A 25450-nucleotide genomic window follows, 5' to 3' on the forward strand; every position below is an offset into this window, starting at 1 on the left:
AAGGCCCTCCCTGCTTTTGACCTGATGCTGCCATCTTGTGCAGGACACAGGGCTTGGTTAGTGGCGCATGGGGCTGGATTTCAAACTTCTCCTCGTGCCTGTTCTCATAGATACAACCTGAACTGCTACATATTGTCACCCAGGTCTATGAACTTAAACATGGGCTGCCCCTCCTGAGATGTGCGTGTGCGTGTGCATGTGTGTGTGTGTACCTATCAGTAATGCCAAAGGCCTTTGACTCCTTTTCTCTTTGTTCAGCAACTCTTCCGTTAGAGTCATACATGTCCTTCTGTAAGTCCACTTATATGTGGTAAACACCTTTTTTTTTTTAAAGATTTTATTTATTTGAGAGCACGTGCACGCATGTGGGGTTGGGGGGGGCAGAGGGAGAGGGAGAAAGAATCCCAAGCAGACGCCCTGCTGAGCATGGAGCCCTACACAGGGCTCAACCCTGAGATCATGACCTGAACTGAAATCAAGAGTCAGATGCTTAACTGACTGAGCCACCCAGGTGCCCCTTTTAAAGAAATCTTTATGAAGATGCTACATCTTGCTCTCATTTTACTGGAGGTGGCTACTTTAGCCATGTGCACTGGTAGATCAGAAACAAGTTTGGGCTTAGGTGAGTTCCAGTATTTAAAAATATATAGATAGTCCTGGGGCACCTGGGTGGCTCAGTCGGTTGGGCTTCCGACTCTGGATTTCAGCTCAGGTCAATCTCAGGGCCCTGGGATCCAGCCCCACCTCAGGCTCTGTGTTCAGCGGGGAGTCTGAGGATTCTCTCTCCCTCTCCTTCTACCCCTCTCCCCGCCCCCCCCCCCGACTTGGGCGCTCTCTCTAAAATAAAGAAATCTTTAAAAAATAGAGAGAGATAGTCCTTTAGAATGTCCATTCAGTCAGGCAGTTGGGTAGGGTATGAAATTTGCTTTGTTACCACCTGCTCTTGTACAATTAGCATGTACAGGTTCATTTTGTTAGCCATGTTCTTCACTGTGACGAGAAGCTGGATTTCATAAACACTCAAACAAGACAGTCACTGAAAAGCCTCTTTTTTTGTGTTTATTCTCCAGAGTTGTCTTTTTGCTGCCAACTTAACCCATTTTTTCACCTTAGTATTCTGTAAATTTTGATTGAACAAACTCTTACCATTGTACCCCCAAAAAAGGTTTTTTTTGGTTGAGTCATAAATTTTCATCTTTCTCTGCGCTAAGAACTGTAGTTAAAGAAGGGGGATCCTTCAGCCTTTTCTCTCCAGGGAACAAACAAAGCCTTACTTGTTGGTAGAAAATTAGCAGATCTTGAACCACACTAGTTTTCAGCTTAAAGTGGATTCAATGCATGTGGCACTTAACGTTTTTGACAAGTGTGTGCAGTTGACGATCTGGCTTCATTTTCAGTTGCAGTATCGTAGTATTTGCTTAGCATCTTAAAAACTCATGCCCAGTTTTCCATCTCCTTTAAGACTCACCACCCATGTGGGAAAAGATAGGTGAGCGGAGTCTTAAAGAAGATAGAGGGCTTTATTTAAAACGTTGCGCCTGATTTAAAACGAATGGTGAATTAACAACGTAATTTCATTCGTAGATTTTCCAAGAGGTAAAAAGCAGTGACATTGCCAAAACCTTCCGCAAAGCAATCAACAGGAAAGAAGGGATTTGTGCTCTGGGAGGCACTTCCGAGCTGTCCAGTGAAGGAACGCAGCATTCTTACTCAGGTAATAGTACGCGTTTCACATGTGTTAGGTTAACGCAGCGACCTAAGTAGGGTGCCTGCTATGATGTCAAGGGGCGCTAGAAAAACATTGCTTCCTAATTAAGAATACAGCAGAAGCCCATTGTGGCACGTATGTAGACCTGGGACTAATACTTGCCATAACGGCATTGTAAGTATTTATTGTATGGCTTTGTTAGCTTGCAAGGCATATTCTACAATATGAGCAATATAGGCTTTATTATAGTAGAACTCTACAGGAATAAAAGTAATAATTTTTAAAGAATTTGGTAACTAACTTCTCTAAGGATCAGTTAACCCTGCTCTCTATTTTTTTCTTGTTAATTTTGTACTTCGTAATAGCCATGTTGTATTCAAGTATCTGGGTTTCCAAAGTGGAGAACCCCATGTTTGTGACACATTAACTTTCAGCACTACTGTACAAATTATTTTAGGCTTTAGAGTCAACCTAGAGTGTGAACTAATTTCTTGTTATTCAACATGACTATAGAGGAAGAAAAATATGCTTTTGTTAACTGGATAAACAAAGCTTTGGAAAATGATCCCGACTGCAGACATGTTATACCCATGAACCCAAATACTGACGACCTGTTCAAAGCTGTTGGTGATGGAATTGTGCTTTGGTAAGATGTTGATTTTGTGTCCCGATTTTCTAAACGGCCTTCCACATAACTGATATATTGGTTTCTGGGTGCTCGACGGCTTCAGCTCGGGAAACAGAATTGAAAGTCGTCTGGGTGTGTCCAAGAAAGTACCACCAAGATACAAATCTAAAACTCACTCATTTAGACTGGGGACCGCTTTATAAGGAAGCTACCAGCTTCCAGTTTTTCTCATCACTTGAGCAAGCAGAACATGACAACTTTGTTGGACTTAAGTATGGCAGTGTCTACTTATTTTTAAAGTACCATAGCTTCAAAATACAAAGAGAACCTCCTCTTCAGTTCTCACTCTCCAGTTACTTATTTCTGAAAAATCTGTTTGTCCCTGCTGCTGTGCCAGAGCCAACAGTATCTTGGCAGAAAGGATGTAAGATGATCAACACGTTGTCCTTTGATGGGCTAAGAGCATGCTCCACAATCAGTCTGCCTGGGTTCGTCTTCAGCCTCTGCCACTCAGGAGCTGTGTAAGACCAACCCAGCTGCAGTCAGGATATTCAAACCCCTTTGCATTTCACCTGTATCCACTATGATCCCCGTTAAAAAGCGTAAGATAGCCCGCTTCGTCCATGTATAGGCACTAAAGAAATAATTCCCCCATGTGTTTTAATACAGAGTGATAATCACATGATGCTATTGATTTGATATTCAAATCTGACACGGGCGCCTGGGTGGCTCAGTCGATTGAGCATCTGCCTTCGACCCAGGTCATGATCCCGGGGTCCTGGGATCGAGTCCCATGTCGCATCAGGCTCCCTGCTTTGTGGGAAATGTGCTTCTCCCTCTCCCTGTTTGTGCTCTCTCTCTCTCTCTCAAATAAATAAAATGTTAAAAAAAAATAAATCTGGGGGCGCCTGGGTGGCTCAGTCTTTAAGGGTCTGCCTTCGGCTCAGGTCATGATCCCGGGGTCCTGGGATCAAACCCCGCATCGGGCTCCCCGCTCGGCAGGAAGCCTGCTTCACCCTCTCCCACTCCCCCTGCTTGTGTTCCCTCTCTCGCTGTGTCTCTCTCTGTCAAATAAATAAAATCTTTAAATAAATAAATAAATAAATCTGGCATGGAAAGAAGCATGGTTTTCCCTGTGCAGAATCATATATTTGGGGGCAGTATTAGAAACACCTAAAATGTTAGCATCTAAGTCCAAATTTTACGAAATGAGATTCGTCCAAAGAAATCACAGATTCTAGTCTAATTAGTAGAACCTTTCTGTCACCACTGGATTAGCGGCACCAAGTATCATGCCTGCTCATCATTTCGGCTCTCAACAAATACGGTGCCTGAAAGAATCTCATGCTCAACAAATTTACATCCTGTGAATAAATGGTCATTCTCATTTGTGAATTTTACAGTCGAGAAGAGACACAGTTTCCGTGTGGGATTTTATCTGTTTTTAAAATGTATTCAGTAAGGTTTTTTCAATATCCAAGTTATTCATTCTTATAAAATGATGGGAATATACAAAGAAATTAAAATGAGAAAGAATGTTCCAATCCCCAACAGAGAAATACCCACCTACTGTAAACATTTTGGTCTTTTTTTTCACGTGCATAGATTTTTTGTTATCAACATGATAAAAGTCGTATATTGCACTGAATTTTTCGGATTACATGCGAGATATGTCATGTGCCTTAAAACATTTGTGAATATTTACAGGCTCTTTAAAAGTAAACCAATTCCTTGCTTAATTTGTGTTTCAGTAAAATGATCAACCTTTCAGTTCCTGATACAATTGATGAAAGAGCAATCAACAAGAAGAAACTGACACCCTTCATCATTCAGGTGCGCATTGATCTCCCTGCCCTCTTCCAGGAAACTGCCTTGTGAGGGCCTATTCTGTAGACCATCAGTTCTGCCCTTCGTATCTTCCCATTTAATTCCTATATTAACTCTTGAGTTTAGGACTATTATCCAAGTTTGACAGGAGAGCTGGGACTCAGAAAGGCTCCTGAGCTTGCCCAGGGTTAATGTTGGAACTGAAGTTCAAATCCAGGTCTAACTCCAAAGCCCTGTGTTCCTCTCATTACACACTGTGTTCAAGCCTGCAGAAATAAGCAAAAATATTTAAGCTCTTAATTAATTAGCATGCTTAAGCAATGGAGCATTTTTCTTTTCCATCAAGTGAGTATTATACTCTGAGATAGCAAAATTCCCTCGGGCAAGAGCACCTCTTGGGATGTGGAGAATTCAGCTTCTAGAACTTTTTCAGATGCATGGAATAGACCTCTCATTTAGGCATTTTTAGAAATACAACGACTCAGGCGCCTGGGTGGCTCAGTTGGTTAAGCGTCTGCCTTCGGCTCCGGTCATGATCCCGGGGTCCTGAGATCGAGTCCCACATCAGGCTCCCTGCTCAGTGGGGAGTCTGCTTCTCCCTTTCCCTCTGCTGGTCTCTCTCTCTCTGTCAAATAAATAAATAAATAATCTTTAAAAAAAATAGAAATACAGTGACTCTTGGGGCACCCGGCTGGCTCAGTTAGTAGAAGATGCGACTCTTGATCTCGGGGTTGTAAGTTTGAGTCCCATGTCGGGTGTAGAGATGGCTTAAAAATAAAATCTTTAAAAAGAAAAAAAGAAATATGACCCTTAACCCGCATGGATATCCTGACTCTAGTCACTCAGCCTTTTCCTTTTGTGACAACGTCCGTGTACTTCAAAAGAGACCAAATAAAAATACCAAGTTAACTTCCCACGGAATTCTGGAAAAGACAGTAACAATAATAAGGCTGAGATTTGTTTTAGCTATGCCTTTAACACCAAAGTCTGGAGTTTGTTGCCTGGAAATTGTTTTCTGTGGATCATGTGTGACTGAAATTAATTTCCTCGTTGAGCATGATTTTCAGTAAAGGGAGTAGACTCCTTAAAAACTGGAAAGGTCAAGAAGCAAATGTGTACATTGGCTGTCTTGCAGGAAAACTTAAACTTGGCGCTGAACTCTGCTTCCGCCATTGGGTGTCACGTTGTGAACATCGGTGCCGAGGATTTGCGGGCTGGGAAACCGCATCTGGTTCTGGGACTGCTTTGGCAGATCATTAAGATTGGTTTGTTCGCCGACATTGAATTAAGCAGGAATGAAGGTAATGGAACACAGTCATTATTCTGAAAGTTGTTTATTGGGTATTTTTTCCTGGTCACGCAGACTGTCGTGCTTTCACTTAATTGTGGTGATTAGATGATAACTAGAATTAACAGAAGGTAATGCTATAGTGTTGTTCTGGAAAACAGTCTGATTACAACTTTTCTTCTTTAGTAGTAATTCGCATTTGCCCGGTGCTTTAGAATTCATTTTGTAATAAAGACACAAAAGCGCAGAGTTTAAGGAACATTCCCAAGGTCCCCAACCTGGGTATCTTTTCTTTTCTAATCTGCCTGTACAACTACCACCCCATCTTCACCCACAGATTGAGACCTCTTCAAACTAGTCTACCCCACCCTTGATGGTCACATATTTCCTGAACTTCTTACAGCATGGGGTTTCACATCACACCATGGATTTGTAGGATGCGTAAGCACATACAATATAATTGTCATGTGTCCTGGGCAATACTACATGATCCTCTTCCTGCAAAGCTTAAAACATTAAACACCACTCCAGATAGTCCTATTTTATTCCAGAAATCGCTCTCTCAATCCTAGTTACTTCTGGGGAATATGTATTTGGGGTTCTCAGTCTTTTCAAGGCCCCAGAATGTCTGTCGACGGTCTTATTTTGCACATCAATCCATGCTAAGACTTTTTTGCACTTTTGAGACTGTTACACTTGCTCTTTCAATCCACTCAGAGGTACATATATTTGAACAAAGACAGTTACTCTCGTTGCTGGCCTTCTGCACAGTGGCGTTTGTCTTGTTAAAGAAGTTGAAGTCGGTTCAGAAAGGCAAAGGGGACAGCAAAATAAAATCACATTGGCTTATGTAGTAAATCAAATGACTTTTCTTTGAAAAGGTCTCAGGTGCATAGATATCAGGCTGTTTAGTCCTCCCTAGCCTTTGACGTGGTGGAGATGGGGAGCCAAAGGAGGGTCTTGGACAAGTGACCTGCTGCTTCTGCCCTGGCTTAAATCCCTCAGCGTCAGAATGACGCGGCATGAAGCAGAGTCTGTGAAAGATGAAATTTGCCTGATAAAGGTGTTGCTTAGACCTCTTCAGAAATCAGGCAGTTTCATGGGGCGCCTGGATGACTCAGTCGGTTAAGCGTCTGCCTTCGGCTCAGGTCATGATCTCGGGGTCCTGGGATCGAGCCCCACATCGGGCTCCCTGCTCAGCGGGAAGCCTGCTTCTCCCTCTCCCTCTTTCTCTGTGCTCTCTCTCGCTCACTCTCTCTCTCAAATAAATAAAATCTTTAAACAAAAAGAAATCAGGCAGTTTCAGTCTTCTTGTTCAAGCTAAACCTCCTTTTATTTCATGGGAGGTAATTTTTGCGTTAGGACTCCACAACTTACTCCTAAAACAAGGCCAAAATTTAGACTGTTCTCTCTGCAGACACCCCCTGCTTCTACCTACTCCCTATAGGAAATATTTACCAGAAACCCTTGGCTCCTTCTATACATTCAATTCAACAACAAAAAGTAACAGCAGCTTTTACATGTTAGGTGCTATAGAAAACGTAAAGTTAAATTATATCCCTTTAAAAATAGATTTAACCCAGGGCACCTGGCCGGCTCTGAGAGTTAGTGGAATGTTGCAACACTTGATCTCGGGGTTGTGGGTTTGAACCCCACGTTGGGTGCAGAGATTACTTTAAAAAATATTTTTAAAAATAGATTTAACCCTTTGAGAGTCAAATAATTACACTTAAATATAAATACCATAGTGTTTCGGGGTGCCTGGGTGGCTCAGTCTGTTGAGTGTCCAACTCTTGATTTTGGCTTAGGTCATGATCTCAGGGTTGTGGGATTGAGCCCCAAGGCGAGCTTTGGGGAGAGTCCGCTCGTCCCTCTCCCTCTCTTACTCCCCCCGCTCACACTCAGTCTCTCAAATAAATAAAATCTTTAAAAAAAAAAAAAACAAGGACAATTTAGGTAAACATACGACATAACGTAAAATGTTTTAAAAGCTGTAACTTATTTGCCATTTGGAACATGAAGACTAATAAATTAAATTATGTATTTGCTATGTATTCTCATAACAGTGTCTTTATCTAGATCATCATATAATTATCTACTAATATATTAACTTTTATTAGACTATCAGTACCTAAAAATGAGGAACTAGGTCAGACCAGTCATTGCACCTCTGTTACCGAACAGAGTGTCCAAAGACCGAATGAACTTGTAATGACCACTGTCATATAATATATTGGTTGTGGGGTTTGTGTGTTTGTTTTCCTTATAGCCTTGGCCGCCTTACTTCGAGATGGTGAGACTTTGGAGGAGCTTATGAAATTGTCTCCAGAAGAGCTTCTGCTCAGATGGGCAAACTTTCACTTGGAAAACTCGGGCTGGCAAAAAATCAACAACTTTAGTGCTGACATCAAGGTAACCGTGCAAAGAACCATCACGCCTTTGGAGGATACGATGTCTTGGATGACTTCCTCCCAGTTAGACAGAGGGAAAAGTCCTGCCAGGATATCGCCAGGCCTTGTTGGCCCTCGGCCCCGGTGGTAGATTTCGGGAGAGCTGAAACCTAGTGAACAGTACTAGCGCCGAGTTTAACTTGCCTTCTCTGGGAAAGGGTCAAAGTATTATATAGTCCTGAGGCTTTCTATTCTGCCGCCTGTTAAACATGGAGTATCAGAGGGTGGGCCATGACCATTCTCTTCCTAATTGCCTTTCCCAGACCACAGGGTACCTGTTAGTAAATCCTGGAAGAGAGAGAAAGGGCCCCAGGATTCTCCTTCCCCTTTCTTATTTGGCTTCTTTCTATCATGTGCTCCCACCTGTAGACATTGAGTTTATGAGGGTAGTGATGAACTCTTACATATGGCTGTCTCGTACCTCAGCCCCTGCCCTAGGGCCCTCCGACCAAAGCCCGCCTCCAACCACAAGACCCGCCACATAAAAGACCTACAAATATTTCTTGTGTTACATTTTGGCATTTGCTTCTCAAAGGCAGTAAGGAAAAAACTAGCAGAGGAAGGAGACATTGGTAGCTTCCCAGAGAGAGGGGGCCAAAATCACCACAGCAAAAAAAATTCTCATTCATTGACTCGACTCTCTCCCAAATCCAAGTGTTTGGGACACAGGGAACACATTCAAGGATCTTCACCAGATGTCACTGACCCACAGGGCTATGAAAACGATAGGCTGTGATCCTATTGATGTGCTCAGTGGGGAGAGGAAGTCGTGCGATAGTTGCATTACTGATTTCACCAGGGAAAATTAAGGATCGCTCCCAAATTATAAGACCAGCAGGCCTCCCACCCCTTCTTTTAACTTACACAAGATGTTTGGCCAGGTATATTTTTGCTTTATGCATGAGATGTGTTCCCCAAAACCACTCTTAAATGGATTTTCTGTTCTGGGACCTCTTTGAAATGTACAAGAGGAAATGGTGTTTAAAAATGGAGCCTGCCTTGAATCTTTTTAAAAAGCAAAGGATTGTTCAGTAATGTGAAAAAAGGCTTCAAGTGTAATTTTCACCCGTAAAGCCCTTTCCAGGGTCGAAAGACACTGCTGGGTCTGCTCTTTCCCCGTTCTTCTCAAGGGCATAGGATTCGATTATGAGCTGTTCAGGCACCATTAAGAAGAAATTGTAAGCAAAAGCGCTTCCACGACGACGGTAATGCCCTCTTACGGGGAGGCAAATCCTGCGCCTGCTAATGGTGGGATCTGGGTTTGCAGTTCATGAATGGCTCTGAAGTCGATTTCACTCCCCTGATCTTCCCCACTGTTAGAATCATTTCTGGCATTCTGTATCCAACTCGCTTAGGTGGCTCATTTAAGATGCAGCTCCCAGAGATTTGTATTTGGTAGGTCTGGGGTTGGACCCAGTAATCTGTATATTGAACGGCTTCCCCCAGGGGGTTAAGATGCACATAATCTACAGAGTTTACTAGGAGAAACGTTCCTTTATAAGCCTGTCCGGACCGTCAGGGTTCAGTAATAGAAACTGATCACCGCTGGGAAGGTCATCTTCCAATAGAGCAGGATTAAGGAGTCTTGACCCCAGGTTCAGTCCCCTAAAGGCAGAAGTTTACTTGACATGTGTGTTGAAGACGGTTATTAAGGGTTTGCCCCGGTACAGTGGTTCTCAAGTTGTATTCTGTAGAGGGTCCACACAGCCTGATTTCACCTAGCCTACCCCCATATGAGCAGCGCCACTTTGAGTTACTGGGATTCCAAGTAAAACATTCAAACAATGAATGAGTTCAGGAGCTTAAAGCAAAAAGAAAATCTTCAGGGAGCACCTGGGTGGTTCAGTCAGTGAAGCGTCCGATTCTTGATCTCAGCTCAGGTCTTGATCTCAGGGTCATGAGTTCAAGCCCCGCATTGGGCTCCATGCTGGGTGGGGAGCCTACTTAAAAAAAATATATCTTGTTTGGTAAACTATATTCAGGTCATACAGGGTTAAACGTTATTTCACCAACTCAAGAGTTACTCATTTAAAAAATGTCATTTAAATTTACAATTAAATACATCTTTAACATAGCTAATCTCTTCTCCATAGGTTATGGTATATATTGTGTTTTGTAATGATGTAACCTGTCTGTTTTCTCTTTCCCTATGCTTCCTGGATTTCTGCTCCTACTTTCTTTTCTTGCTTGTTTTATCTACCAAGCTTATTGACTTCAGTAATTCAGTGAAGGTACAGAACTAGTTAATGTGTTTACTAGCATTATTGTATTGGTAATGTTAATCGGTTGTAAAGTCATGATAAAATCCAGTTATCCATATTCGAGACAGACATTAGGCCAGATAGATGGGCTTTTCTGGGGGAAAGATCTGTTAGATTAGAAGACAGAGATTTGTGCCATATATTCTCACAAAATCCAGTGCAAATATCCTACCAAACATGGGACAATGGGATACATTCATTCTTTGTAGATGTGATCTCACTGAGATTTTCAATTCATTTGTAGGATTCCAAAGCCTATTTCCATCTTCTCAATCAAATTGCACCAAAAGGACAGAAGGAAGGTGAACCACGGATAGATATTAACATGTCAGGTTTCAATGTAAGTATAGGTGTTCATTTGAATTCTACAGTCTTACAAAATGATTGTCAATTTCTTCTAAGTAACAAGAATTTTCATAATTGCTTGTAATGGTGTTAAAAATTTTGAGCATTATTTTATAATTTATTGCTGTGGGTATAATTCAAAGGCAGAAAGAGTAGCTTTGGTGGAGTTTGATAGTTTTATTGGTTTATATTGATTGCATAAAATATGCAAAGCAAGGGTGGCGAAATAAGTGCTAGAAACTAACCTTTTCCAAGTGTTTGGATTATAGTCACAGTGAGAGATGTAATGACAAGCTATTCGTATATGCATCTGTAATATTCCTGTGTTGAGAGTAACATGAATATGTTTACAAACTGCGGATCCCTGAAATCCAGCTTGGGGACTCACTCATGGACCATATTCCCTGGTTACATCACTCAGTTGTTCAGTGACCTTCCCCAAATTGGATCTCACTTTGCTCATCCATAAATTGGGCTAGACGATTTCGTCTCAAGTTTCTAGGATCCCCTGGTGCGTTCTTTGTACCCGTTAGATATAGAATGCCTTGTACTAATTTAGAGAATCCGTATTTCTAGCCTACTAGGCAGTAGGATCGAGTAGATAACACGGGCTAAACCACTTACACTGCCCTTATCAGAACTGAATTTGTAACTGACTTGTGCGCTTATATTGCTGTCTGTATGTTTGACGTGAGACTCTGGTTCGGGTGACTTGGTATGGATAGGAAGCTGTCCTGTGCGCTGGGGAGCTGTCTGGGCAGGCTCGCTGGGTGACTGGCAGCCAGTACACTAACTGATTCTGATTTCCAGACAGCTCTTCTCCATTCAGTCTTCCCTGGCTGATCTTCAAACACTCCTCTGACTCTTCCCTCCCCAGAATCCTTCAAGGATTCCCCATTGACTCTAGACTTCAGTCTCAAGTGTTCTGCTTAGCATTTAAGGCCCTCCACAGTCTTGCTCCAGGTCTGGTAGCGAGTGCTCTTTCCCATTAGTCTCTACCCGCATCCCCTCACCCCTGCCCCCAATACTCATTTTACCTCTGAGCCTTTGCTCACACTTTTACCTTGTTGGTCAGTGTCCTTCTTCATCTTTTTCAGCCTTATTACCTTCTTTAGGGCCTAACTGACTGATAATTGATTTTTTTTATATCCATTATCACATCCAGTTTTCTCATGACCCTTTGTAATGCCTTCCGGCCCCCATCCCAGGCAACCACTCATTTGTTTTCTTTCACTTTATATTAGTTTGAATTTTTATGAGTTTTATATAATGGACCCCTACAGTATGTATCCTTTTTTTTTGGTCTAGCTTCTTTCACTCAGCATAATATTTTGATATTCATTCATGTTGTCACATGTATCATAAATGCATTCCTTGTTTATTCCTGAATTATATGCCGGTGAATGGAGATACCACAGATTTGTTTACACATGCACTTGCTGATGAGCATTTGGATTGTTTCCAGTTTGGGGCTATTACAAATATAGCTGCTATTGAGCATTCATACAGAACTCTTTGTATAAAGATATGCATTCATTTCTCTTTGGTAAATACCTAGGAATGAAATGGCTGAGTAATTGGGTATGTCTATGTTTGACTTTTTTAGGAAGCGGCCAATTCGTTTTCCAAACTGGTTGTACCATTTTACATTGCTACCGGCAATATATATATAAAAGTTCCAGTTCATCCACATCCTCACTAACACTTTAGTGTGGTTAGTCCTTTTAACTTGAATCATTCTAACAGGTGCCGAATGATCTGTCATTGTGGTTTTAATTTGTATTTCCCTAATGACCTATGATGTTGAACATTTTTAATGTGGTTATTTGCCATCTATGTATCGTCATGTTCAAACATTTTGCCCATTTTTAATTGCATTGTTTGTTTTCTTATTAGCCAGTTTTGAGTGTTTTTATGTATTTTGGAGACAAGTCCTTGATTGGATATGTGATTTGCAAATATTTTCTCTCAATGTTTTTCAAAGAACAGACGTTCTTAATTTTGGCAAAGTCAGATTTAGTCATTTTTTCTTTTATGGATCATGCTTTTGATGTTGTATATAAGAAATTTTAGCCTAACGCAAGGTCACAAATATTTCTTCCTATGTGTTCTCCTAGAGGTTTTATAGTTTGAGGTTTTACATTTAGAAATATGTTTGGGGTTAACTTTGAATATGGTGGGAAGTGGGGCTGGAGTTATTTTTGCATATATGTTTTTTTATTTGATTATTTTTTATTTCACTATTGTCTATTTGACTATTTAAAATTTTTTTTGTTTCTCGGCGCCTGAGTGGCTCAGTTGGTTAAGCGACTGCCTTCAGCTCAGGTCATGATCCTGGAGTCCCGGGATCGAGTCCCACATCGGGCTCCCTGCTCAGCAGGGAGTCTGCTTCTCCCTCTGACCCTCCCCCCTCTCATGTGCTCTCTGTCTCTATCTCATTCTCTCTCTCAAATAAATAAATAAAATCTTTAAAAAATAAAAAATAAAAAAATAAAATAAAATTTTTTTTGTTTCTGTCTACTCTAAAGCTTCCTCCTATTCCATCCAATATTATCAGTGCTTCATTAGGAATGCCAAGATGATCAATAAAGAAAGGATTTTAAAATAAGTTGGTAAATAGCATACAGCAAACAACATTAAAGTAATAACTGACAGGTTACAAGAAATAAAATAGGCTCCATGAGAGGAACTCACTATGCTCAGAGAGAACCCTGAAGAAAGGTTGAATCCCACTCAATTGCCCATCTGCTGGTGGTTACTGATTGTTTGCAGAAGGTAACAAACTAAATACACATTGTTCTGGAGTCCTGTACAATCATGGCACCTCACTGGAGCTTAAAAAAACTAATTAAAGATAGCATCACCCATTGAAGACAAAGTTAAGACTGTCAAATTACACATTCTGGGCAGCTTTAGTTTAAAAGTAACATTCCTCAGGTTTCATTTATTTTATCTCTTCTTTTCCCACCAGACCGTAAAACCCTTTCTCCCATGACACCGTTCCGCAGAAGTGCTCACGTTTGCCCCGGGGCAAAACTGTATTGTGTCGATGTAGAAAGTGCCCAGAGTGCCACTCTGTTCCTTTTCAAGTGTAGGTCACTAGAAACAGAAGATCCAAAAGCACCCGTTCCTCCCACGGCTCCAGGTTTTTCAGTTGTAGCCTTGGGAGGTGGGAATAGTGAGTGCCTGAGAAACTGTATTTTTGACATCAGGCTGAAATGATTGGATAACTTAAATTCTTCACCAAACCCTGTGTTAATCCAGAGCTGGGCATTCATCTTGGGGTGGGGGGGGGGTGGGGAGGCGGGTAACAAGTTAGGAGTCATGGGAATTAGTTGGAAGTAAGTATTCTTTACAGAAATGAGCAACTCTGCTTCTGCCTCGGTGGAAATGTTAAGTCAAATAAACCGTAACCAAAAAAGAAAAAAAAAAAAATCCTTGCAGAGGAAAACTACCATTTGAAATACACAATTTAAACCTGAAATTACATTACTGGAAAGTGCTAGTCTTGATGATTATTTTTTAAATATTTTCTCATAACTTCTCTATCTTTTTCAGTCTTCTGCCTTCTTTAGGGCCCACTTGAAAAATCGCAACAGTTTTAGCTTTTTTCTGGAGTTTTCGCAGGGGAGATGTAATCCTATTTGAAGTAAATGCACTGTCCTCAGCTAAGTGATCTGGTGCCACCTAGCGTGTTTTTTAGGTACTGCATGCAAATACGGCCAACTTTTTCTGCTGTTGTATTCAAAACAATTTTATAATAAGTACCATATGTTGGCCAAGAGAAAGTAGAATTGTATATCCAGCCTATCATTGTAGGGGAACATGTCTATATTTTTAGTATAGCCTTTTAAAAGATGCCTCCTTACTTTACTTCAACAGGAAACAGATGATTTGAAGAGAGCTGAGAGTATGCTTCAACAAGCAGACAAGTTGGGTTGCAGACAGTTTGTCACCCCTGCTGATGTTGTCAGTGGAAACCCCAAACTGAACTTAGCCTTTGTGGCCAACCTGTTCAATAAATACCCGGCACTAACCAAGCCCGAGAACCAGGATATTGACTGGACTCTGTTGGAAGGTAATTGAAGGTTTCTCACATTCTAATGTGCGGGACCACAGACCAGAAATACACAGGCCACGATGATTCCAGGATCTTGACTTAATAAGTTTCCTTCTCCACTTTCCCTTAGCAAATCTCTGCTGGAAGTAGACCCGAGGGCTGAGTAAAAAGTGGCAGCTGATAGAAAAGGGTGATACCGGGAAACTTGTAGTCAAGGATCACCTAGCTTAAGGCCACTTAGTAAACCATTGTTTTATTTTAATATTTTAGAAATAGATCATCTTTAAACCCCTCACCAGAAAAAGGTATATATGCACTCAATTTGACCTATCAGTTCACAGTATTATGTCATTCTTCCACAGTCAGACTAACCAGACAGCACTAGCCCCAGTTCCTTTTCTACTCATCTACTCAAAAAATCATAATAGGGAGTGCCTGGCCAGCTCAGTCGGTAGAGCGTGCGACTCTTGATCTCAGGGTCATGAGTTAGAGCCCCACACTGGGTGTGGCGATTACTTAAAAATAAAATCTTTAGGGCGCCTGGGTGGCTCAGTCGTTAAGCGTCTGCCTTCGGCTCAGGTCATGATCCCAGGGTCCTGGGATCGAGCCCCACATCAGGCTCCCTGCTCCACGGGAAGCCTGCTTCTCCCTCTCCCACTCCCCCTGCTTGTGTTCCTGCTCTCGCTGTCTCTCTGTCAAATAAATAAATAAAATCTTTAAAATGATAATAATAATGGATGGCAATTAAGTTTGGGGAAGGCAGAGTTTACCTTTTCCAGATTATATATGCATGAAGTATAAGATTCAAATATGAACAAATGTAGTAGTCATTCCTTGACCATCCACTGGCAGGACTATAAAATCTTTACATTTTATGCTTTTCAAGTTTCACGGAACTTGTTGCTGTGATATAGGCATGTGAAAGGAGTGCTCGTGTGTAGCTTAAAATTTATAAATGTGTAGAGGGAAGGTGTAAATTCATGAGTATAGAGGGTTCATATGACCACCCCCCAAAATATTTTTGATTCCCCCCCAATTTTTTTAAATGTAAAACTGATCACATCAGTTACTTTTGAGGTATGGGGACTTGGGGAGATATTGGGGAAGCCTTAGAAGGGGGAGGAGATTATAAAAAATTCATAAACCTCTAAATTGTTTGATTATAAAGTTGTATTCTTCGATTGTAAAATAAATTCAACAGATTTTTTTAAAGAAGGCTGTACCTAGAGAGAATGCATTTAGAGAGAATGTCTGGAGATTCATATTGGAGAAAACCTCTAGGTTTGTACAGAGGAAATGAAGTAATCTTAACTATGAATTGATATGATATGCACATATACAAGGTGTTTAATTAATATATACATTTTGTGAATATTCTTATTAGGAGAAACTCGTGAAGAAAGAACCTTCCGTAACTGGATGAATTCTCTTGGTGTTAATCCCCATGTAAACCATCTCTATGCGTAAGCCTTTGTACTGTTATTATCTGTTAGGAACATCGTGAATGGATGCCACAGAAGGAATTACAGCTCTAAACATTTTCTAGATGTTCGTTTACACTGGCTATTTAGATCGGAAGATGTTGAATGGTGACATCCATTATCATTTTCCGAATACACAGAAGCCCAGATTCTTTCTTTACATGATCATTAAGTGGAAGAGTGTATGAATGTCTTTCTAACACCCTACGGAATAGCCTTTATATTTTGAAAAGAGACCGGGGAATGCCTTAAGTACACCATCCATGATGTCTTGAGGCCTTTGTACTCACTGTTCTCTCAGCCTGGAATGTTCTTTTCTGCCTCAAATGCCTTATTCCCTTACTATATTCAAGCCACTAATTCAGGCCCTGACCACCACCTAACACTCCGTAACCCTAACCCTGGTTCTTTTCATCTTCATAGCAGTTATATATACCCCCAAATCAAATTACCTATTGATCCATATACTTGTTTATTATCTCTCTCTCTCTCTCTCTCCCTGAGTCTAGTGTAAGGCCAAGGATTTTCATTCTATGTGCCCAGCTTCTAGAATAGTACCTTGCAAATCAGAGGCTTGCGATAAGTATTTTAAGTGAACGGGATGGTGTTAGCTCTATTTTTTAGGACAGATTGATAGAAAATATGAGCCTTGGGTATTATCTGTGGTTTTATATGTTTTAGTTGCCAGTGTACTGTTATTGTTTTTAAGGAAACAAAGGCCCAGCTGTCTAAAAACACTGATTAAATTATTTTTAAATCTTTAGTGACCTGCAGGATGCCCTGGTAATCTTACAGTTGTATGAACGAATTAAAGTTCCTGTTGACTGGAGTAAGGTTAATAAACCTCCATACCCGAAACTTGGAGCCAACATGAAAAAGGTAGATCATTAAGTTGCTGTATACATTTGTCACGGGCTATTTTTATTCTGTTTGTTTCTTTTGTTTGGAAAACGCTTGCATCTGAGCTTCTTGAGAACAGGAACCGTGTCTTAACTTATTTTGATGTGCTAAGTGCCCAGCATCGTGCATGCGTACTCACATGTGTATCCAGATAAAGCAGATGAAAAATCCTCAACCATTGGCTTTTTGTGGGTTTACAGCTAGAAAACTGCAACTATGCTGTTGAACTGGGGAAGCATCCTGCCAAATTCTCCCTGGTTGGTATCGGAGGGCAAGACCTGAACGATGGAAACCAAACTCTGACTTTAGCTTTAGTCTGGCAGCTGATGAGAAGGTATGGTACCCAGTTTTCACTGTTTAAGCTCCACTGTCCTAGCGGTCTGTGATCCAGCCCTTGTTATTTTCAGGTAGACATGTCAATGACTACGCCCTGGAAACTTGTATTTAGACTCTAAAGTGAGCTTAGGTAACAGATAGATGCAAAAATTCTGAACAGCCCATGTATCCGTTTGAAAAAGACCTCTTGGGGTGCCTGGGTGGCTCAGTCGTTAAGCGTCTGCCTTCAGCTCAGGTCATGATCCCGGGGTCCTGGGATCGAGCCCCACATCGGACTCCCTGCTCAGTGGGAAGCCCGCTTCTCCCTCTCCCACTCCCCCTGCTTGTGTTCCTGCTCTCGCTATCTCTCTCTCTGTCAAATAAATAAATAAAATCTTCGAAAAGAAAAGAAAAAGACCTCTTAACTAGAATGCTGACACGCATCCATTATAACCGAGTACCAGCCAAAACAGCTTCTTTTAGGTCATTGTCACTGTTGGACTGGTACAAAAGGTGCATTTTTTTTTTTTCCTCATGAAGTAGATTGGGACCTTTTCTTCCACTTCTCCTTCTAGATATACCCTCAATGTCCTGGAAGACCTCGGAGATGGGCAGAAAGCTAATGATGACATCATTGTCAGCTGGGTGAACAGAACATTGAGTGAAGCTGGAAAATCAACTTCCATTCAGAGTTTTAAGGTAAGACTTGCGCGCATTTGATGATTAAACGTCATGTGTGCCAGAAAGGATCAGTAATTTAGAAGGCCAGGCTTTGGTTGGTTTGTCAGTGATTTAATGTTGTGCTACTGGCAAGATTCTCTTCAGCCACTGGGCTTGGTGTGTGGCAACTTGAGACAAGTAATCACGTGTTAATTTGTACAAACCTGAAACTCTTGGATTTATTGTCCTTTGACACTAGGACAAGACGATCAGCTCCAGTTTGGCAGTTGTGGATTTAATTGACGCCATCCAGCCGGGCTGCATAAACTATGACCTTGTTAAGAGTGGCAATCTGACAGAAGACGACAAGCACAATAATGCCAAGTAAGAGACACTGACGATAATGATGATTAATACCCACTCTGCGTTCTCGCTCAGGTTCGGCCACTTTACGGATGGTGTCACCTAAGGGGCGCCTAGGGGGCTCCGTCGGTTAAGCATCTGCCTTCGGCTCAGGTCATGAGCTTGATCCCAGGGTCCTGGGATCGAGCCCCGCGTCGGGCTCCCTGCTCAGCGGGGAACCTGCTTCTCCCTCTGGCTCGTGCTCTCTCTCCTTCACTCTCCACTTGGAGCCTCAGACTCCTCATCAGTACATATGGGAGCAATAATACTTACCTTAGAGATTTTGAAATGAATAGGCACTCGGTCAGTTGTTGCTTCAGGGAATTACCGAAATAATATAGTTTATGTTCATCTTACTACAAGGAGAAAATGGGCTAAGAATATTCATGCCGTAGATAAGAATATTCTTCTGTCTCTTTTTTGAAACGCGTTATTTACGGATGTCTTTTTTCACTATGCACAGATCGCCTTTACTACATATGTTGAGTGTATTATCTTGGTCCCTAAATGAGCAGGATGCTTAAGCCTCCACTGAAACTATGCCTTGAAAGTTTTTTTGTGGGGTGGCGGGTGGCTCAGTTGGTGAAGCGTCTGCCTTTGGCTGAGGTCATGAACCCGGCGTCTTGGGATGGAGTCCCGAGTTGGGCTTCCTGCTCAGCGGGGAGTCTGCTTCTCCCTCTGCTCCTCTCCCTGCTTGTGCTCTCTCTCTAAAATAAATAAATAAAATCTTTTTAAAAAGAATGTTTTTGAGCGCCTGGGTGGCTCAGTCAGTTAAGCAGCTGCCTTCGGCTCAGGTCATGATCCTGGAGTCCCGGGATCGAGTCCCTCATCGGGCTCCCTGCTCGGCGGGGAGCCTGCTTCTCCATCTCCCTCTGCCTGCTTCTCTGCCTACTTGTGCTCTCTCTCTCTCTCTCTGTCAAATAAATAAATAAAATCTTTAAAAAATAAATAAATAAAAAGAAAGTTTTTTGCATTTCAGCAATATTGAGAAGGGCTTTTCCACCTGTCACTTCCCTTCTTCCCCAAAGACCTAGACTGTGACCTGGTTTCGCAGGCAACCCATGAAAGCTTGACTAGCATACACTGGAAATCAGCCCACTGAAAACCTTCCTTTTTCAGAAACGATCGTCTTTAAAGATTTGTGTTACAAAACCCCTAGAAATGTCTCCTGTATTAAGTGAAGGGCGCTCCAGCAGATTTCCCTAGCTGGACACATCAGTTCTTTCTTCCCTTACTTTGTGTACCCTTTCCATTCCTTGCTCTGACCACTCTGTCCCCACATCTTGTAGACTCTACCCACCCCACCCCCGCCCTGACTGTATGGAAGAATTCATTGCATCTCCCAAAGCAGCTTGGATTTGAATATATGACATAGACTTCCGTCCCCTATCTCTAGGATCACACGAGAGCATCTGTTAACCCGTCAACATGCTCAATGAAAATATCAACATCGATCATACAGCCGATCTGGATAATTATATGTATTTTTTTCTCATCTTCGGTGTCATGTCAGAAAAGGGGTGAATAAAATCAGTCCCAAGCAGTAGGGCTGAAAAATCGGATGTCACTTAAGACTGACCTCAAAAACAAAACAGAAAACAACAAAAAGTAAAATCATGCCGCTCTGAAGTTTCAATATGAACGTTTCACATCCCAGCCAAATGACTTTACAAGAGGAAACAGATGTCTCCTATCATGTCCTTGACTAACAAGAGGTTCATCTTGATTTTTGTTTCCTCCACCAATAGGTACGCCGTGTCAATGGCTAGAAGAATCGGAGCCAGGGTGTATGCTCTCCCCGAAGACCTTGTGGAAGTAAAGCCCAAGATGGTCATGACCGTGTTTGCGTGCTTGATGGGCAGGGGGATGAAGAGGGTGTAAAATAACCAATTCAAATAAAAACAACCTTGCTCCCAGGTGCATGATTAGCAGGTCAACTCTTTCCAGGGGAAGTGCTCATGGCTTAAGGAACTGATGGTCATTGAAAGGACTCAGAGTTTTGATGAACAAGACTCCTCATCTTGAGAGCTCACAGGGGAAAGAGTTTTAATGGCAACAACTCCTCTTTCCCGTAGTCAAAGTTGGATTTGTCAGGCACCCCTGAAACACGCTCACGGCCAAATCATTTACTCTCTCTCCTCCTAGATGGCTGCCCCTGACATTTCCCATTGCTGTATGTCGTCTCTGTGTATCTTTGCCCCCCCCCCTTAGAATGTCCACCTCTTGGGACTTGCTTAGATGACCGGATATGAATATTGTTAGACCATAATTTTGTGTTTCCATCCAGGATGCTAGTTCTTACTCGAGAACTGGGCTCAGAGGGTATCTGGATAGGAGTATCCTTTGCTTATCTTTGTAGTACTGAACATTGGCAGAAGTAACTGGCTGTGCAGAATGTAATAGAAGCTTTTCGTATTCTTTTATTCTTAAAATCAGTATCTTTTTACAGTATTCTTTCTACGTGATCTTTTTTGTACATTTAAGAATATTTTGATTACATTAAATGAGACTGCTGATTTTGCTACTTTTTTTAAGGGGTCTTCAAGTAAGTAAAAACCATACATTGTAGGTAGAGGAAAGGTGTCCCTTGATTTTGCATCGACCCTCTCACACCCAAGTTGTAAACAGCTGACATATTTTGTCTTCAAACACTTGGTTCCATATATGCTTATTTGTTTTAAAAGCCTGTATCATCAAACTCTCTCTTTAGATTTAAAATGCTGTTGAATATGACACTTTTGAGGAGAGAGTGCGCTCAGAATGCAGACAGGAGACGGTAGGCCAAGCATGCTAAGCGTACCATAAATTTTCTAATTTTCCACCTAAAACAAGGAGACGTGGTCACTAAAAAATAAAAATATATATGTAGGACGTAATGTACTCTTGCTTTGTCAAGCTGTTTGCTATAGTTTCCAAGATCATAATGTTACTCTAACTCTGAAAAGTGATGTAATCTGGTAGCAATGTATTAGTTCAAATAAAGGCATTTACATAATAATCAGTCTCATGTTTCCGCCCCTTCGTGGTATGCCAGTCAAGTTTGCCAGATTTTTCCCCCCCAATATTCTCTTTTTCTGGTGTACTGTACAAAATGACGTCTGTTCAATTTAAGCTCGCGGAGCTGAATTACAGGGTCTGAATGAAGAGGAGTCCCAGTGGGGTCAGAGGGTTTTCTCCAACTTACCATGATGGGGGGATCCGGATAACCAGTGAGGGGAGATGGTTTCTGGCAGGCTTTCTTACCCTTCTCGCCCTCAACATTTGGGGGGCCGGCTAACTCTTGCTGGAGCAGGGAGGGGCTGTCCTGTGCATTGCAGGAGGTTTCACTGGCCTCCCTGGCCTCTACCCCTGAGAGGTCAGTAGCTCAGCCCCGGTGTGTAGAACAAATATGTCTCCAGACAACATGGCCAGAGGTCCCGTGCGAGGCAAAATCATCCCCAGTTGACCACCAGTGGTTCATGGTAGCATTTTAAGGCTTTGTCTGAGTGAGTAATACATAATCCGATCCTTTGACAAACTGCATGGTTATGGTGTAAATAACTGTATTTATAGCTTGAGTAAGAAAGATTTTTCTGAGTATGATACAAACCCCAAAGACCTAAAATAGAAGAATAAGAAATTTGACAGTTCTGCTTTGGCAAAAAAAAACCCAAACCCACAATTATATAAATCAATACAATAAGCAAAGTCAAAGTATAGATGGGCGGGGTGGGGGGCGGTTAGTTCCATTGCCTTAGTCCATTTGGGCCGCTATAACAAAATACAGACTAGGTAGCCTATAAACAACATATTTTTTTTTTCACAGTTGTGCAATCTAGGAAGTCCAAGATCAAGGTGACAGATTGGCGGTGTGGTGAGGGCCTGCTTCCTGGTTCACAGAAGGCCATCTTCTAGCTATAACCTCACATGGAGGTAGGCGCAAGCAAGCTCTCTGGGGTCACAGATGAGGGCACGAATCCCATTCACAAGGGCTCCAGTCTCATGACTTAAGGCCCCACCTCCTAATACCATCACATGAGAGATTAGACTGGGGGGAGACACAAACATTTGGTCTATAGTACCCATATGATAGGTTAATTTTCTTAATATAAAAACAGCTTTAATGAATAAATAAAAGGCAAGTCTTCTGCAAACATATACCAGAGTAACCGGTAAGGACAATCCCATCTTAAGACCTGTCTTCTGCTAAAGAAAAAATTCCGTTAGGAAAATGGACAGGGGGGCCTGGTTGGCTCAGTCAGTGGAGCCTGTGACTCTTGATCTCAGAGGTTCTGAGTTCGAGCCGCATGTTGGGTGTCAAGATTACTGAAAAATAAAATCTTAGAAAGAAAGAAAAAGGGGCAAAGGAGTTGATTACCCAATTCAAAAAATTATAATTGGCCAATGAACATAAAAAGGGAATGCTGATTCTCAGAAGTAAGGAGGGTTATGCCACTGAAACCAAGAACTGCTTTTTTTTTTTTTTAGTAGACTATTTAGAGCAGCTTTAGGTTCAAAGCAAAATTAAGTGAAAGATACAGCGAGTTCTCAGGGACCACCCGCTGCCAACACACATGCATAGCCTCTCTGATTATCAATGCTTCCCCTGGAGCGCTACATTTGTTAAAACTGATGAACCTACGGGTGCCTGGGTGGCTCCGTCGGTTAAGCTGCCTTCAGCTCAGGTCATGATCCCCGGGTCCTGGGATTGAGTCCTGCATCGGGCTCCCTGCTTAGAGGGGAGTCTGCTTCTCCCTCTGCCTCTGCCCCTTCCTCCTGCTCGTACTCTCTCTCTGGCTCTCAAATAAATAAATAATTCTTAAAAAATTGATGAACCTACATTGACACATCATAATCACCCAAAGTTCATAGTTGGCATTAGGGTTCCCTCTTGGTGTTGTACATTCTGTGGGTTTTGACAAATGTATAATGACCTGTCCACCATTACAGTATCCTAGAGAATAGTTTCACTGCCCTAAAAATCCTCTGTGCTCTGCCTATTCAGTCCTCCCCATCCACTAACCCCTGGGAACCACTGATCTTTTCCCTGTCTCCTTAGTTTTGCCTTTTGCAGATATCCTATTCTTAGAATCATACAGTATGTAGCCTTTTCAGATTGGTTCTTTCACTTCGTAATACACATTTAAGAGAACTGCCTTCTTTATGAACTGCCTTAAATTGATTTAAAAAAAAGTGATTAAAATGATTGATAAATTTTCTGTTGATGAAGGTATGTGAATACAGGCATTCTCCAACACCCAGATGGAAGAATGATCAGTCTACAGTTTGTTGAAGGCAATGTGGTAATTACAGTCAAACTGAAAACTGTCCTATCCTTTCACCATCAGTTTGTTTTCTATAGTTAAGAGTCTGTTTCTTGTTTTGTCTCTTTTTCTTTGTTGGTTTGTTTCTTAAATTCCACACAGGAGTGGAATTGTATGGTATATTACATATATAATGTCAGGAGAGTTAAAATTTGGAAATACACTATTACCATAATCAGGCAAATAACAGATAACACTTTTTAACCTCCAGAGAAGTTGAGTACTACAGTGAACACCTATATATTCTTCACCTACACTCACCAATTGTTAACATTTTGACATATTTGTTTTCTTTGTGTGTTTGTATGTGTGTGTGTTTTTCCTTTGTGTGTGTCTTGCTGAACCATTTGAAAGTAAGTTGCAGACCTTGTGATGTTTTACTCCTAAATACTTAAGCATAAATCTTCTGAGAACAAGGATATTCTCCCACATAATTACAATAACATTGTCATATCTCCAAAATGTAACCTAGAGGGGTGCCTGGGTGGCTCAGTCAGTTAAGCATCTGCCTTCAGTTCAGGTCATGATCCCAGGGTCCTGGTATCGAGCCCCACATTGGGCTCCCTGCTCAGTGGGGAGACTGCTTCTCCCTCTCCTGCTCCCCCTGCTTGTGCTCTCTCTGTCAAATAAATTAATAAAATCTTAAAACAACAACAACAAAATGTAACATAGATATCACACTTAATAGAGTCTACATTCAAATTTTCCAAATTATACCAAAAATATGTTTAAGGATGTTCTTAATAAAAATGCACACATTGTATTTGATTGTCAAGTCTCTGTTCTGCAAGATTTAAGATACTGGAACAATCTTGCATTTTCTTGTCTTTTGTGCCTTTGATATTTGTTAACAGTTCAGACCCATTTTGTTGTAGAATGCCCTATACTCTGGATTTGTCTGATAGTAAAAAGAAAAAAAATATATTCTTGACAATTAATAAGGCAAAATAATATTTCAAAACCTGGTATAAATGAGCACCTGGTATGAGTTTGTGGGGTTTGATAAATGGGTACAGTTGAAAAGATAACATGGCTTTTTTCAGGGCTGAATTGTTTTACATTTTTATTTTGAAATGATTATAGGTTAATAGGAAGTATTTAAAAATGAACAAAAGGTCTCATAGACCCTTTATCAAGTTTCACCCAATAATAATATATAGCTATAGTACAAATATCAAGAACCAGGTGGGCAAAATGGGTGAAGGGGGTCAAGAAGTACAAACTTCCAGTTTTAAAATAAGTCATGGGGATGTAACATACAGCGTGGTGACAGTAGTTAAAAATAGTGTATAGCATATTTGAAAGTTGCTCAAACAGTAAATCTTCAAAGTTCTCATCACAAGAAAAACTTTGTAATCGTATGTGGTGATGGTTGTTAACTAGACATTGTGGTGATCATTTCACAATACATGCAAATATTACATCATGACATTGTGCACCTGCAAATAATATAATGTTGTCAATTAGATCTCAAAAAAACAAACAAAACAAAAAGCCCCAGGAGCTAGAAAGGAGTAAACAGTGAAAACTGTGGGGGGAAGATAACAAGAAAACGTAAGAAATTGACATCGGTGTAATCCAGAGCTTATTCATATTCCACCAGTTTTACGCGCATTCATTTGTGTGTGCGTGTGTGCGCATGTGTGCGTGTGTGTGTGCCATTGTATCATGTGTAGATTCATGGAACAACCAGCACAGTCAATGCTCCCTAGTGCTACCCCTTTAAAGCCACAACTACTACCCTTCATCCTTAACCCCGGGTCTATTTGTAAGTTCTCTATTATGTTTTATCAATCTGTGTGTCTAACTCTCTGCCAATACC

General features: G+C 41.3%; 1 protein-coding gene across 8 annotated transcripts in view; it reads left to right on the forward strand.

Annotated features, from left to right (window-relative positions):
* Positions 1 to 21324, forward strand: part of PLS3 (plastin 3) — an 80889-nt gene extending 59565 nt beyond the window's left edge. For all 8 annotated transcript variants that reach the window (XM_035007549.1, XM_035007525.1, XM_035007567.1 and 5 more), the window contains 13 exons: positions 1585 to 1714; positions 2222 to 2354; positions 4088 to 4169; positions 5299 to 5464; positions 7721 to 7863; positions 10407 to 10502; positions 14390 to 14585; positions 15952 to 16030; positions 16813 to 16927; positions 17149 to 17282; positions 17839 to 17962; positions 18183 to 18307; positions 20074 to 21324. In XM_035007549.1, coding sequence (XP_034863440.1) covers positions 1585 to 1714; positions 2222 to 2354; positions 4088 to 4169; positions 5299 to 5464; positions 7721 to 7863; positions 10407 to 10502; positions 14390 to 14585; positions 15952 to 16030; positions 16813 to 16927; positions 17149 to 17282; positions 17839 to 17962; positions 18183 to 18307; positions 20074 to 20206 — 1656 coding nt within the window. In that variant the 3' untranslated portion in view covers positions 20207 to 21324. The remainder of the gene's footprint in view (positions 1 to 1584; positions 1715 to 2221; positions 2355 to 4087; positions 4170 to 5298; positions 5465 to 7720; positions 7864 to 10406; positions 10503 to 14389; positions 14586 to 15951; positions 16031 to 16812; positions 16928 to 17148; positions 17283 to 17838; positions 17963 to 18182; positions 18308 to 20073) is intronic.
* The last annotated feature ends 4126 nt before the right edge of the window (positions 21325 to 25450 follow it).

The sequence above is a fragment of the Mirounga leonina genome, unplaced genomic scaffold (assembly GCF_011800145.1).
Source record: "Mirounga leonina isolate KUSES-001 unplaced genomic scaffold, KU_Mleo_1.0 Mir_101664, whole genome shotgun sequence".
Lineage (NCBI taxonomy): Eukaryota > Metazoa > Chordata > Mammalia > Carnivora > Phocidae > Mirounga > Mirounga leonina.